The sequence below is a fragment of the Paramisgurnus dabryanus genome, chromosome 20 (genome assembly GCF_030506205.2).
Source record: "Paramisgurnus dabryanus chromosome 20, PD_genome_1.1, whole genome shotgun sequence".
In the NCBI taxonomy this organism is placed as follows: Eukaryota; Metazoa; Chordata; class Actinopteri; order Cypriniformes; family Cobitidae; genus Paramisgurnus; species Paramisgurnus dabryanus.
The window spans coordinates 21812751-21827738 of NC_133356.1; the positions used below are offsets into that span (position 1 = coordinate 21812751).

At 36.4% G+C, this 14988-nt stretch overlaps 1 protein-coding gene across 1 annotated transcript in view; it reads left to right on the forward strand.

Annotated features, from left to right (window-relative positions):
- Positions 1 to 87: 87 nt before the first annotated feature.
- The window catches only part of atp10d (ATPase phospholipid transporting 10D), a 28522-nt gene continuing 13621 nt past the window's right edge, over positions 88 to 14988 (forward strand). Inside the window, exons 1-8 of the mRNA XM_073812839.1 lie at positions 88 to 280; positions 1430 to 1808; positions 3070 to 3264; positions 11508 to 11712; positions 12511 to 12596; positions 12691 to 12797; positions 12895 to 13026; positions 14313 to 14425. Of these exons, the coding sequence (XP_073668940.1) occupies positions 1519 to 1808; positions 3070 to 3264; positions 11508 to 11712; positions 12511 to 12596; positions 12691 to 12797; positions 12895 to 13026; positions 14313 to 14425 (1128 nt within the window). The 5' untranslated portion in view covers positions 88 to 280; positions 1430 to 1518. The remainder of the gene's footprint in view (positions 281 to 1429; positions 1809 to 3069; positions 3265 to 11507; positions 11713 to 12510; positions 12597 to 12690; positions 12798 to 12894; positions 13027 to 14312; positions 14426 to 14988) is intronic.

The window sequence follows — 14988 nt, forward strand, 5'->3', positions numbered from 1 at the left end:
TGTTTAAAAAAAAAAATACACGACACAAAAAGGTAAAATTGTGTGGGTGCTTTTGTGCAGTGTGAAAGGGAGTGAGTATTCCTACTAACGTACACAAACAGAGGATGCTCGCTGCCACTGCCAGAAGAACTACTGAGGCTTTACGCAGTTCTCCAATGTGGATCCCCGTACACCCAAGTATTTTATGGGACTATTAAATGTCATGCATGATTTGCATGAAGTTCAGATTTATGAAACATTAACGATTGTTCGACCATGAGGCCAAGTCGATGAATCGAGGGTAAGATTAACATCTTTGTTACCTTTAAGGTTACGCGGCTACTGTTTGTAACAGGCTCCAAATGAAGTACTGGTTCCCGATGTTATTTAGGTTTCTAAACGACATGGGCGTTTTACGATTTTCGCGATAAAGTGAATCACTTTGACCCACTGTCAAGTTCACGTATATGTAACTTAACGTTAGTTAATGTTTTACAGGTGTCCGTGTTAAGGTGTTTCCGCCTATGCTCCTCAAAGACGGATGTACGGATGATTAAATGCACAACGCAATTATTTTTTGTATAACCAAGGCATTGACCTCAATCTTTCTCGCGTATCTTTATTAGCGCGTGATTAGCACGAGTGTTACCGATATTTTGAATGAATGACTGTGGCAGTTTATCTCGGATGCTTAGGGAACCTCTAATAGTGTTTCATATGCCATAAAGTAATTAAATACATATAAATAAAACAGGGATTGTTTCCTATTGTGTGTATTTGGAGAGGTTATTTCAAAATCTGTTATGGTTTGTTTAACCTGTCAATATAACAGTTTCCTCTTCCTTGTACAGTATGGTTATAGTTCATGTAGTATATACAAACTTACAATTCAAATGCTAAATTTTTACTTATTGTAGATGTGTGTTAACATTTTTAGGGTTAATGTTGGATAGAGAATACAGAAATGTTGAGACCAGTTAAGGAAGTTACATGCTTGTTTAGATTCATTTTAGGTTCCCATAAAGTGTCCATGTTGTTTTGTTTAGTGGGAGATTAAGATAAGCAATTATCATCATCTACATTTAAAAACCAATGTGTGTGAGATGTCCTTACTAATATGGTAAAACCAACATGTTTTTTTCCTATTTTAAAATTATTTTTTTATTCTTTTTGCCTCTTTATTTATTTACTGGCAACACAACAGGTCTATAAAACATGAGATGTTTTACATGAAACATAACACTTCCTCTTCTCCTAATGTCTTCAGTTACATACTTCTGCATAAAAACATTAGTGATTCACATGTCTTTGGCTTTTCAGCTCTGTCACAATTTAAGAATATTCAACACGTTTCACAGAAGTTGAAATGGTAGGCTGCACATAGCCTGCTTCAAAGCTGAAATGCTCTTGTCGGTTTATAGTAATTGTATGCATCTTTTTATGTGTTTAGGAGCAAGACTCTTTGTGGTGCAAACAGAGACCCCTGGCATTTTGGCCTCTCAGTCTCTGGTATTTCTTTGGTCCACCACTTTGATCCTCATGGAGCAGTTCCAATGGGTGCGACACCGATGTCTACAGTTTCTATCCACGGAAACGAGGAGAGGCTGGTACTCTCCTCCTTCATCACTGCCTCATAAGAGCAGTCTGGATGCTCAAGACCCTCAGGTTCAGCGACTTAATGGAAAGAGAAGAGTTGTGGTTGCACGATGGGGTCCACACCATGCGGAGTACCAGAGCATCTCAAAAGGATTCCAAAAAAACAGCATTCGGACCACCAAGTACAACATTATCAGTTTCATACCCATGAATCTGTTCCAGCAATTTCACAGGTATGACATTTGCAATTGAAGACTTCTCACTTTTTACTCAGTAGTTACAAACTGTAGCTACTACAGTTAACTACTACTACTTCTACTTCTGAATGCTATTACTGAAGTTTCCATTTTCTTACAGTAATCATTTAGTTGATCAACAACTGAGGTTCGACTACTGAGCTCATGTAGTGTTTTTTTTTTTTTTTTGCATGCTTTTGTGTTTTTAGTCAATTGCCTGTGTTTTAATTAACATGCTGGCAGTGTGCTTATCCATTAGATGGTTTGCCTTGTAAAATCATCTTGGAAGTTGCATCTCTCAATTTATCCTCTTTAAACCACTGTAACACTCATCAATGTCTGTAGCCAATGTCAATGAGTACATTTACATGCACAGAATAAGCGGATAACTATCAAAAATCTGCTTATTATAGAAAACTGTTTTCATGCGTTTACATGCAAATCAATAAACCGGCTATGCAGACAACTGCGTTTACATGGGACTTGGAGAATTATCAGTTTTCTCACAGGCAGTGGCGTCACCGCCTATAGTAAAAAGCCAACGGCATATCTGTCTTAAGCTGTACAGTTGTATCTCTTCTCAGGTCTTCAGAACCTGTTAATGTAACATGAGCTTCTATTCTCACAGTTTCTCTGCCAACTGCTTTAGTCCAGCGGAGACAGCAGGACATGCGCACATGGACAAAACCGTGAGAAAGCCGGTTAAGGTGTTTACATGCCACGCGAAATCGGCGTAATGAGCAAAAAACTACCTGTGCCGATTTGTTTTTGCTTATGCCGTTTATGGGCTTTCCCCGATAAAAGAAAACCGTTTTACCCGTTTACATGACCCCACACGTTATCAGTTTATTGAGCATAATCGGCGTAAGACTGTGCATGTAAACGCACTCAATGTCTTCACAAACCTATGGGTGACGTCACGGCCACTACATTTATATTTTTTACAGTCTATGATGGTGACGTGAATGCCAAGGTAGGTAAACTATTGGCTTAAAAAAAGCTTTTTTACAAACCTATTGGTGACGTCACCGACACTACGTCCATATTTTTTACAGTCTATGATTCTGCCATGAATGTTGCGTTTTTAACATGCTGTGCCAAGCTAAAAGATCTTAAGAATGATAGGTCACCAGTTTTGTACAAAATGTAGCCTGGAATTGCCTGAATTAATTCATTTTAATTTGTATGTAGATTTTTTTGTTCTGCCAAAAGCAGTACTATCTTTTACTGACACACATTTTTTGTTTTTTCTCAACAGAGCAGCAAATCTGTATTTCCTGTTCCTTGTGTTACTGAATTGGGTCCCAGCAGTGGAAGCATTTCAGAAGGAGATCACCATGATCCCACTGGCTGTGGTGCTCACTGTCATTGCTTTTAAAGATGCCATGGAGGACTACAGACGGTACCGCTATGACAAGAAAATAAACAACACATTAACGCATGTATACTGCAGGTCAGTGTGTGCTTTTGATGTGGATGAAATAAAATGAATGACATGATGAACACTAACAGTAACTTCACTCTCTGTATTTAAGTACTGTTGGATATTAAATTGGTCATATAATGAGGAATACATTTGTACTCTTATCTTTTGAGATAAGATGTTATTATACTATCTGAACATACTGTTACCTTTTGCCCAAACTTTCTTGATATCCCAGAAATTTTTTTTTTTATTATAACTAAGCTGCAAACACACCTCATTCATATTTACACCTAGTATTAAGGTGCGTTTTGGTTGATCGGATCACAAGGGGACAAGAGAGACACTCACATTTACACCTGGTATTTCAATCACGTGGCTCTTGTCCACTTTCATCCGCTTCTGTCCTGATTATTTTGAGAGGTTAGTTTGTGGGTAAGTCGTTACAACTCGAGTGGGAGAAATGACGGGGTTAAATTGACGTACACTAATATTAGTTCAAAGTCCGCTGGTTGTGTTGTTAGGAAACATGTTCCACAACGTTTTGTAAATGTATATGTAAGAGCTCTCTGAAATTTCAGAGCAATCAATGAAATAATTATGCAACTTTCACATGCTCGCAAAATGAAAGAGCCGAAGACCAGCCGCTTTAGATGTATCAATGAAAGCCTAAAGATCAGATTGAACACTGTGGGTTCACGCTAGATGTGAGGTCCGATGTAAAAACATAGTGCTCGATACATTACACACACAAGATAATAGGCGGGGAGTAGGCGGTCTTTTGTGGCTGCTCGAACACATTCGACCACATGCACGTCTACTCCACAAAAGCAATCTGGTCGAATGTGTTTTCGACTAACTCTAAAGTGGTCAAAACTAGTGGACGAGCTCAAAACGTTTTACACCCTGTGTACACCTGTATTTAGCGTCGTCCACTTTTGATCCAATCAACCAAAACGCATCTCAAAACCAGGTTTAAACAGCCTCTTAAACACCAGTGATTTTTATCCTTCAAAAACGCTTCCAAGTAAGTCAAACAGTTAACAATTGTTTACCATTGTTTAGCTGTTTTGCACATTTTACTACCTCAGACTGAAGAGCAAATAAGAACTTTGCAGATATAGATCAACTGACAACAGTAAAAGTGTACAAATTTCTTTAAACCATGTGCTATTCCTGTCTGTTTGCTACAATAACACTTTACTTACAATATAAAGTACCTCTTGAGTGACAAAAATTAAAATTATAAAAACATATATGTTAAAACCCCTTTAAACTTTTGTTTATTATAGACGTGGAACCCTGTACTGTCTTTATAACTATGAAGTGTTTACAGTTAACACAAATTCACTGTCCAAACATAGCACTTTAAAACAAGGAGCACATTTCCAAGAAATAACATTGCATGGACATTTTAGACTAGACTTCCATCAAGACACTGATATTGATGAATAATATATTATATCATATGATGTAAAAATAGTTTCTTGTTATTCTTCTCCTTCATTTTTATGGAAAGAAATTAGTTCAGTATTTCATTAATGGTTGGGTATTGTAAATGAGGTGTTGTATGTATCCATGTGTGGAACTTCCAGAGTGGTTGTGAAGGTCTGTGATGTTACAGCTAACCCTCCCACATCGCCTTGCACATATTTGACTAGTCCATCATAAAATACTAAAAATATAATCATTGCATATAATTGCATGTGCTTAAATATTAGTCTTCATAAAGAAATGCTCGTAATAATAAACGATCCTTTTTATGACTTATAATAATAACAACAATCTCCACTCCTTAGTTTGATAGTAAGTGTCCTCTGTCCCAGATAAACGTCACTGGTTGCTCATTTACCAGCACATTTGTCTTTAAAAAACGCCTCTTGAGTCATAAAAGGCTCTGCATGAGTTTGTTTATGATGCTGGCAGTGTTTCCTGGTCGAGGAGCGGACCGTCTATATGTTGTTGATTATTAGAGGTTTCTGAGACACGCTGTACTCAAGTGTCGGATCTCGTAGCTGTTGTCCTTGGTTTGGATAGAAACAGAAGGAGGACAATGACAGACCAGTTTAACTTGTGGTGGTAAGAGTTGCTGGACATGCTGGGGATAGAGAAACTAAATGATCTGACTGGAATATTCTTACATGCTGGAACTGAAGAGTCCAGTAGCAATGACTCAATCACTGGAACCAGATCAAGGTGGCACAATAAAAGATCAGACAAAGAAGAGAAGGATAGTGGTCTCATATTGGACTGAAGATGAAGAAGCAAAGGAATTGCACAAGTCGTACAGCAGAAACAAGGTCCGAACGACCAAGTACACCTTTCTATCGTTCATTCCCAAGAATCTTTTCGAGCAGCTCCATCGGTTTGCCAACGTATACTTTCTCTTCTTGTGCGCGTTAAACTTTGTGCCTATCGTGAATGCGTTTCAGCCGGAGATCTCCATCATTCCTATTGTTTCAGTGATGTCTGTAACTGCTCTTAAAGATCTTTGGGAGGACCAGCGACGGAGGATATCTGACAAACAGGTCAATAGCCAGTTGTGTGATGTGTATGACAGGTAAACACGTGAAACATTCTGAAAGAGTACAAAATGTGTAATCCAGGACCACAAAGGAGTCATAAGGGTTCATTTTTTTTTTAAATATCATCAGATCAGCTGGATAAAGCTTTCCACTGATGTATTGTTTGTTAGGATAGGACAATATTTTTCTGAGATATAACAATTTGAAAATCTAGAACCTGAGGGTGCAAAAAAAAATCTAAATATTGAGAAAATCAAGTTAAATATTGTCCAACTAAAATCATTCGCAATACATTACTAATGATAAATAGATTTTTGATATTTCTATGGTAGAAAATGTACAAAATCTCTTTATGGAACATGATTTTTACTTAATATCCTAATATTGTTTGGCGTAAAAAATATTTTGACCCATATGATGTATTGTTGGCTATTGGTACAAATATACCTGTGCTACTTATGACTGGTTTTGTGGTCCAGGGTCACATATATGTTCAAATACATGTTGCAAACTACACGTTCATGTGTTCAACATACATCTCTTTGTACTTTAACCTTAACACAGCTGATATCTACAACAGCAGTTTATGGCATTATCTTACTCATAATATCTTAGAATCATGCAATTCAAGTGCTATTTACTGGAAAGCTGCTGGATATGTGTCTTTATTGTTTGTTTGTTTGGTTTTCCTCCAGTCATACAGTTTTGCTCTTGAACAGCATAACTTGGTAGTATTTAAAGGAAAACACCACAGTTTTTCAATATTTTACTATGTTCTTACTAGGGATGCACCGATAGGATTTTTTTGGACCGATACCAATTTAAATAGACAACTTCTGGCCGATACCGATATTAAGCACTTATTATGTATTATAGTATTATACAATACTATACAGCTGGTCTATAAGCTAGTTTATTTCTGCATCAAATTATTTTTATTGAACATGGATTGGATCTAATTAACATTTAACTGACCAACATAATAAGAGAGGAACAAATTAAGCTAAAACAAATATAATAAGACAGCATGACAACCCTAAAAGGGGGTTTTTGCTATTCAGCATTTATTTTATTAACAACATTAACTCATTTTTTACATATAATGGATTTCTTTATGCAGTTAATTAATAAACAGTCGGTATCGGCCTTTCTCGTGCTATTGTTGATATGCTGATGGTTTCAAATTCATCAAAAATCAGCCGATAAATATCGGCGGCTGATACATCGGTACATCACTAGTTCTTACCTCAACTTAGACATGAATACATACTACTTTTTTTCAATGTGTGCACTTACTCTTTACAGCATGTTGTGAATGTGTTAGCATTTAGCCTAGCCCCATTCACTCCTTAGGATCCAGATCGATGAATTTAAAAGCCACTGAACACTTCCATGTTTTCCCTATTTAAAGACTGTTACATGAGTAGTTACACAAGTAAGTATGGTGGCACAAAATAAAATGTGGCGATTTTTTTTTTTTAAGCGGATAAATAAGGAGAACTGTATTGTATTTCAGTGGAGCACTTAGTTTGCAGCACTTCGACCTCAGGCGCAGTAATATTGACAGAAGTTTGAGCGAGTGGGGGGGGGTGATGATGTTACTGCGCGTCGAGGTCGAAGTTCTGCAAACTAAGTGCTCTTCCGCCATATAATACAGTTCTCATTATTTATCCGCTTAAAAAACGTTTTGTGTCGGAGCCGATGGTGTTGTGGACGGTGCTCCGACAAATGATGCAGACGCACTTCTCGCGACCCGAGTTTGAATCTCTTCACCCTATACTTTCCTGTCATCTCCTTAAAGGGATAGTTCACCCAAAAATGAAAATTCTGTCATCATTTACTCACTCTTGTGTTGTTACAAACCTGTATACATTTCTTTGTTATGATGAACACAAAGGAAGATATTTTGAGAAATTTTTGTAACAAAAAAAAAAACTTTTGTGGACCCCATTCACTTTCATAGTATTCTTTTTTCCTACTATGGAAGTAAATGGGTTCCACAAACAGTTTGGTTACAGACATCAGAAAAAAAATTTGTTTTGTGCCACCATACTTTCTTGTGTATCTACTCATGATGTAACAGTCTTTAAGTAGGGAAAACATGGAAGTATTTGCTGGCTTATAAATTCATCTCTGTTTGGATCCTAAGGAATGAATGGGGCTAGGCTAAATGCTAACACAGTCTTTAAATAGGGAAAACATGGAAGTGTTTGGTGGCTTCTAAATTCATCCCTGTTTGGATCCTAAGGAATGAATGGGGCTAGGCTAAATGCTAACACATTCACGACGCCCTGTACAAAGATTAAGTGTACTCATTGAAACAAGGTATGTATTAATTTGTCTAAGTTGAGGTAAGAACATAGTAAAATACTGGGAAAAAAAAGTTTTTCTGTTAAAACATTATTTAATCTTACTTTAAGTTGGTCACCCCAGATACTGTTTTTCTATGTATTACGCTTATTATATATATTTTTTAATCCAGTGGCTTGCTCTTTAAACAGTTTGGAGGTGTGGTTTCATAATGGCACTGCACGTGTCACATGCAACAAACGTTACTGGTACATTTTTTCCATCCAGTTATGTTAAAACAGGTCTTTGTGCATATTTAAGTGTCTTATCGTAGCTAAAAATTCCTTTAAATGTGTGTGGCTAAAACCAGTTCCTGGATTTATGCCATGTTTCATAAATTATTGATTATTTCTTGGTCTAAGACTTAAGAGTGCACACACCTATGCACGCAAGCCTGAGAACAATGGCAAAGTTTTTTTTTTACTTGTGATCTATAATATTGTTTAGCTTCGGTGAACAGAGGCTATAAAGGCTCTTAATCACACAGTCACTATGACTCTATACACAGGCACAAACAGACCTACAAAGGTTTACATTAAATGCTAAACAACTTGAAGGCTCCTTTATTGTAACATTTTTTGAAGGCCCCACTCACAGTTTCAACCCAATAAAATATTCTAAAGTGTGGTATAAAAACACTATAATTTTTTTATTTTATTATTGTTTTAGGTTTATTTTATGCATTTTTGCATTTATTTAAGTCACCTGAGGGCTCCTATTGAAGTCTGGCCCATGGTTGGGAAACACTTATGTAGACTATAGCTTTTCTTGTTTCTTTCTGTGCCTATTTCCTGATAGAAGCTGTATCCAAACTTTGAATAATTTGACATTTGCAGTAGTGTAGCTGTAAATGCTGCTCAGTTGAAACAGGGCTCCCATGTGATCATGTCGCAGTGGGTCATATTAGTTTTCCTGTTGTGAAGCTGTTGCCTTGGGAGATGATGAAGCGCAGCGTTTACTCATTACTTGGACTTTAAGAGTGTTGCGTTGAGATGATAAAAGGGTATTGTTAGAATCTGTATGTGTGTGTTGTGCTTCATGTAGATGAAAGGCGCCTAACAAAGCAGCAGTGGGAAATCTCTATTAAGAGTTTGTTTGTGCGCAATTTCTGCAGGGATGCATTGAATGTTTTTTCATAATAGGTTTGCATGTCAACATTGCAAATACTTCTTAATAGTACCTGCAAGACTGGTTTCTAGTGGCATCCAAACCACGAGGGTTATTTCACTTCATAATAAAAGACTTTACCAACTTTGCATCACATGATTGTAATGAAGAAACAGGGACTTTTGGTGAAAACACTGAGTTTTGTCTTCCTTGTTCTGTTGTTAAAGGGATAGTTTGCCCAAAAATTAAATAAATGTACTCACCCTCATGTTGTTTACAACTGTATGAGTTTCTTTATTCTGTTGAACACAAAAGTTTACTAGACTCATTGACATCCAGCATGAAAGAAAAATACTGTGGAAGACAGTACTGTTAACTGTGTAGGTACCATCATTTTAAAAAATATCTTAACAGAAGAAACATTTTTAGAACAACATGAGGGTGAGTAAATGATAAGATTTTTTATTTTTGGGTTGACTATTCCTTTAAATGACACTGTAGATACATATAATTAACTAACTAAATAACTGTCTATTTAACTGTTACCTACTGTTAATACCTGTTTAATTGTTGATTCCTTTTTGGTATTGATAATTAATAGCTATTGATCTCTATCTAATAGGATCAATAGGTGAAGCCAAAAAACTGCATTACAGACAATAATCATCCGTAAAATGCCCAGTCATGAGTAGGGCTGGGTGATATTGACTAATATTTATATTCCGGTAACTTTGGGGTGAACTGACCCTGCTAAAAATAAACAATAGAAACCATCACAGAAATTCTGTGAAAATTATGTTGGTTATACTAGAAACTATAATGGTCTTTACTGATGTGTGTTGGGTTCTTTTATTGGGACCATTAAATCCTACTGGAATATGTCCCAAAACACACTACAAAAAGGATTTCTGTGGTTTTAATGGTAAAGGCTAATATGGTATTTTAACAATAACATATTGATAACAATTTACAATAAGGTTGTTAACAATTAGTTAATGCATTAGCCAACATGAACTAACAATGAACAATACTTTTACAGCATTTGTTAATCTTAGTTAATGTTCATTTCGCATTTACTAATAAATTCCTAAAATCAAATATTGTAAATGTTAACATTAGTTATGCTCTGGCATTAACTTACATTTACAAGAATTAATATATGCTGAAAAACTATATTTTTCATTTTTTGTTCATGTTTTATTAATGTTTACTAATACAACCTTATTGTTAAGTGTTACCAGAATTTTTTGTGGTGATTTCTTTTGTTTTTCCCAGATGGGGCAATATAAAATAAATTTCTCTGTTTTCGACAAATTACAATAAATGTTTACATGCAAGTCAAAACCTTATGTGAGATGCAACACTTTGATTTTTATTTCATTATATGCTGTTTTAATTAAAGACAGCGTTTCCTTTCTGTTTGAAAATATAAATCTGCGCAACATGCAAGCTGGTTGGAAAGCTAAGCTTATTTCTGATATCTCAGTGTACATTTATGGCAGAGCTTCTGTTGCATAGATAGAGGGTCAAATCATACAATACCCATATAGACTTGTTTTATCCCATATCCGGCTGGGGGAAAATATCAATATATTACCCATGTTCGATATACTGTACTGGCCAGCCCATAAAGCTCTTAAAGTTAATTTTTAAGACAATACTTTTTTTAAGAAATATTAAGTAATGTTAACCACATTACTTCATATTTCTTAAAAAAAATTAATTGTCTTAAAAATTAGCTTAAACTGTTATTTCAATGTTTGGCAGTATTTAGCGAATCTTTAAATGGCTGATCTCGGAAAAGGTGAGCTTAAGAAGTAGTTGTGCATACTGTGAAAATGCACTGAAGCATCTGCAAAATGTTTAAATGTAAACTTAGTGCTTTGTGTGTACTGTATACTGTTTTCTGTCAATATGTGGAAGACAATGCTACGTTTACACATGCAACCAAATAATCCGTTTGTAATCGTATTGATGGCTCAATCGTATTGAAAAGCCTTCATGTAAACACCTTAATCAATATGTTTGAGGTTGATCGGATGCAAATTTTGATAGTATTGAAGGGGGTGATCTGTGATCCGATCAGCAGGAGAAAAGTACGCATGTAAACTTGTGAAACTTATTATTTTTTCAATCTGATGTAATACAATGTGCACATGCGTAGAACAATTATGCTTAAGTTCACATCTTATATTTACCTCTTATTTACCTATCATATGATTCTCATCACAGAAACGCTGTGAATTGCATTTGGGCTACATAAATCATAAAATATGTGTTTGTGTTTTGAAGGAACCAGAAGCGTTTCGTGGAGCGACGCTGGGCAGAGGTGTGTGTTGGTGACCTGGTTCGTCTCAGCTGTAATGAGATCATACCTGCTGACATGGTCCTGCTTTACTCGTCTGATCCTAATGGTGTGTGTCACATCGAGACCGCCAACCTGGATGGAGAAACCAATCTCAAACAGAGGCAGGTGGTTCGTGACTTGACAATGCAGGTGAGATGCTATCAGTGTCTTATTATCTTTAGCAATATTGTCCAATGTTATAAGCACAATTTTTTTTTTATTCATAATATTTGTAAAATTTGTTCTAATATTTAAAATATTTTAAAAGTTATAGAAAGAAAGATGAAAGATGTTTCATCGTTTTTTTGGGTGGGCATCAAACAAGACGCATTTTAAAATTCCCTGTGTTTTTAAACATTATCAATAATTTATCTTCTTTTAAAGGGACATTCCACTTTTTTGAAAATATGCTCATTTTCCAGCTGTCCTAGAGTTAAACATTTGATTTTTACCGTTTTGGAAACCATTCAGCTGATCTCCAAAAAAAGTAACCAAGGGGACTATTTTCGGCTAGTGCGTAATATCACTACGCCTGCTGCAGCCATGTTACGACAGCAAAGTCCTTGATTATTACGCCAGAATGAGAGTATAGTTCCTAGACATATCTGCCTAGAAAATCGCAACTTTTAATTTTCCGTCAGTCATAGTACACGATGTAACTACAGAAGAGTCAAGTTTTAAATAGGAAAAATATCGAAACTCTTTGGTTATTTTTTAGCGTGATGCTAATGGTCTAATCAGATTCAATGGTGCTAAAAGTAGTAGCGCCTGACCCGGAGATCAGCTGGATGGATTCCAAAACGGTAAAAATCAAAACTCTAGGGGAGCTGGAAAATTAGCACATTTTCAAAAAACAGTTTCATGTTCCTTTAAGCAAAGATTGCAGCATTGGGAATTAAAATAAACGTATATCTCTGCATACGCACATGTATATGATCTTTGCCACAGGGATCCAAATTTGTTCCGGAAAACTTCGGCAGTCGCATAGAGTGTGAAAATCCCAACAATGATTTGAGACGTTTCAGAGGCTTCATGTAAGTAAATAAAACTCCTGTAAATAACAAACATGAGGAAACCTGCACTTTGATTTGAATAAATGTGTTAATGGGTTTGCTTTTGTTCACACAGGGAACATCCCGGTAAGGTGCGTGTTGGACTGCACAGTGAGAACCTGCTGCTGAGGAGCTGCACTGTGAGAAACACTGAGACTGTGATTGGCATCGTGGTCTATGCAGGTCACTTTCAAATCTCTGCTTTATGAGATATGATAAGAGTATAAAAACAACAAAAGCGCTTTTATCGACTAACAGATCTCAATAAATGTGCTTGTAGGTCATGAGACGAAAGCGATGCAGAATAACAGCGGCCCACGCTACAAGAGAAGCAAACTGGAGCGCAGGCTCAACATTGATGTGCTTTGGAGTGTTGTTTTACTGCTGATCATGTGCTTTGTTGCTGCTGTAGGTCAGTATTGCCAAACGCTACAGAAATTAATAAGATGATGCAGTTTTATTACTATGAATAGGTGTGTACAAAGTAGTTCATCGTGTCCTATGAATGTGAAAGTGCAATGCTATAGCGAAGTCCCACCTCCCATTTAAACCTAAAGACTGATGATTCACAGGAAGTGGTGATCTGTACAGAGTGTTGTGAAGTGCTTGGTAACCTTTGCAACCTGGGAAAAAGGTGTTTTTATAGCCCAATTTGAGCTTTTAGAGTTTATGGTACAGCTGTTATCAGGTTAACTGGCGGTCAGAAATATGTTGTTTCATTGTGATCTAAGCAAGTATTTTAAGAGATATCTCCCTTCTCCCATGATCCTTTATGACTGAAATAGCTGCCCGGAGGCAGTGCAAATATGGCTGCCGAGTACAGTGACTTTCTTTTAATGCAGGGGTAAAAACTTTTGATGTTTTGGATCCAAAATAGGTCATTCTTGTGATTCGTCCAGATCCGAAGAGTTTTTGGAAATGGGGGCGAGGGGAGTATGCGAAAGGGTCGCATGAACATCATGTCCAGCTATTGAGTAACAATGTCAAAGAACTAACCATTTTGGCGGATTATTTTCTAAAATGTATTTTCTTTGCTGCCGAAGTTTTAGCAGTCTATTCAGATTGAATGCATACACTCAACTTGCAGCAAGGCAATGGCAACACGCATTATTAAGGTAATGGTGTCACGCGCTGTACATTCTTCAGCTCATGTCTTTCATAACATTACATAAAGCAATAAAATATTGTTGTGTCTTTCGAAAATTGTATTTTCTTTTCCTTTATCTGAAAAAAAGAACAATTTTCTCTAACAGAGCTTTGACTTTGTACACATTTTTTCACAGTGTGAACTCGACGAGTGTGCTGTGCACTGCGTTGCCAAGTCCTCTTTTGCGGACTTTAGAGTTGATTGTTTCTGCAGTTTACAGATGAAATGATTTTGTTTATTAGTATTTGAGCTGTGAATAGTCATTAGAATGCTTTCGGGCTAGTTTTGAATGTCCATTAGGCTAGTTTTGATATGCGAATCTGGCAACCCTGTCAGTGCACTTACCCAGGCAACAAGTAAAGGCACGTTGGTTTGTTTGACAGAAATTGCAAAGACACAAGAGCCATCATGTGCACTAAATAAAGTAGGTCACATTAACTCACAGATCAGGAACAGTTTCAGGGACATTAAAATATCTGAAATATTTTTCTAACGTAAATTGCTTTTTGGCTGCTGTTAGTTTAATGCTATGATGTGCTGGTATTGTATAGGTCATGGTGTTTGGTTAAATGGACTAAAGGATCCAATCTTCATGATCCCTCATGACACACCCTCTGCACTTGCTGCCTTTTACATGTTCTGGACAATGATCATTGTTCTGCAGGTCAGTAAGGGGACATATTTACATTTTAAGCCTGTGTATAAATGAACAGAACAATACTGTCTTAAAATAAAATAATTGATCACAAATCATGTACATAATGTTTTTAAAACCAAAGTTGGTCTTTGTTATAATGGGTTACATGTACTATCATAATTGGGTTACATATAATAGGGTGTTCCTTTAAAATGGCCTATATTAAGTGAAGTCCACTTTTTTAAGGTGTCTGGTTATAAATTTGTTTTGGCACTGTGTGAACACAACCACCCTACAATTAAAAAAATCCACCCACTCCTTTTTTAATCCCCATTAAACCAGAACTGTCTCATTAGACATGCTGTTTTAAATATAATGTGATGTCATACTAACAAAGCCCCGCACACAGCCACGGACTGACTGGGTAACTTAATCTAAATGTGTTCATTAGCACGTTGTAGCACTGATGCGGCTAAATATACTATTGTCTGTTTACAGGAATCAGATCTATTTTTAACCAAAAGCAGTAGCTCTTGCATTTAACTCATTCCCCGCAAGAAATTTTTTGAGAAGTTGCTGCCAGCATTTTT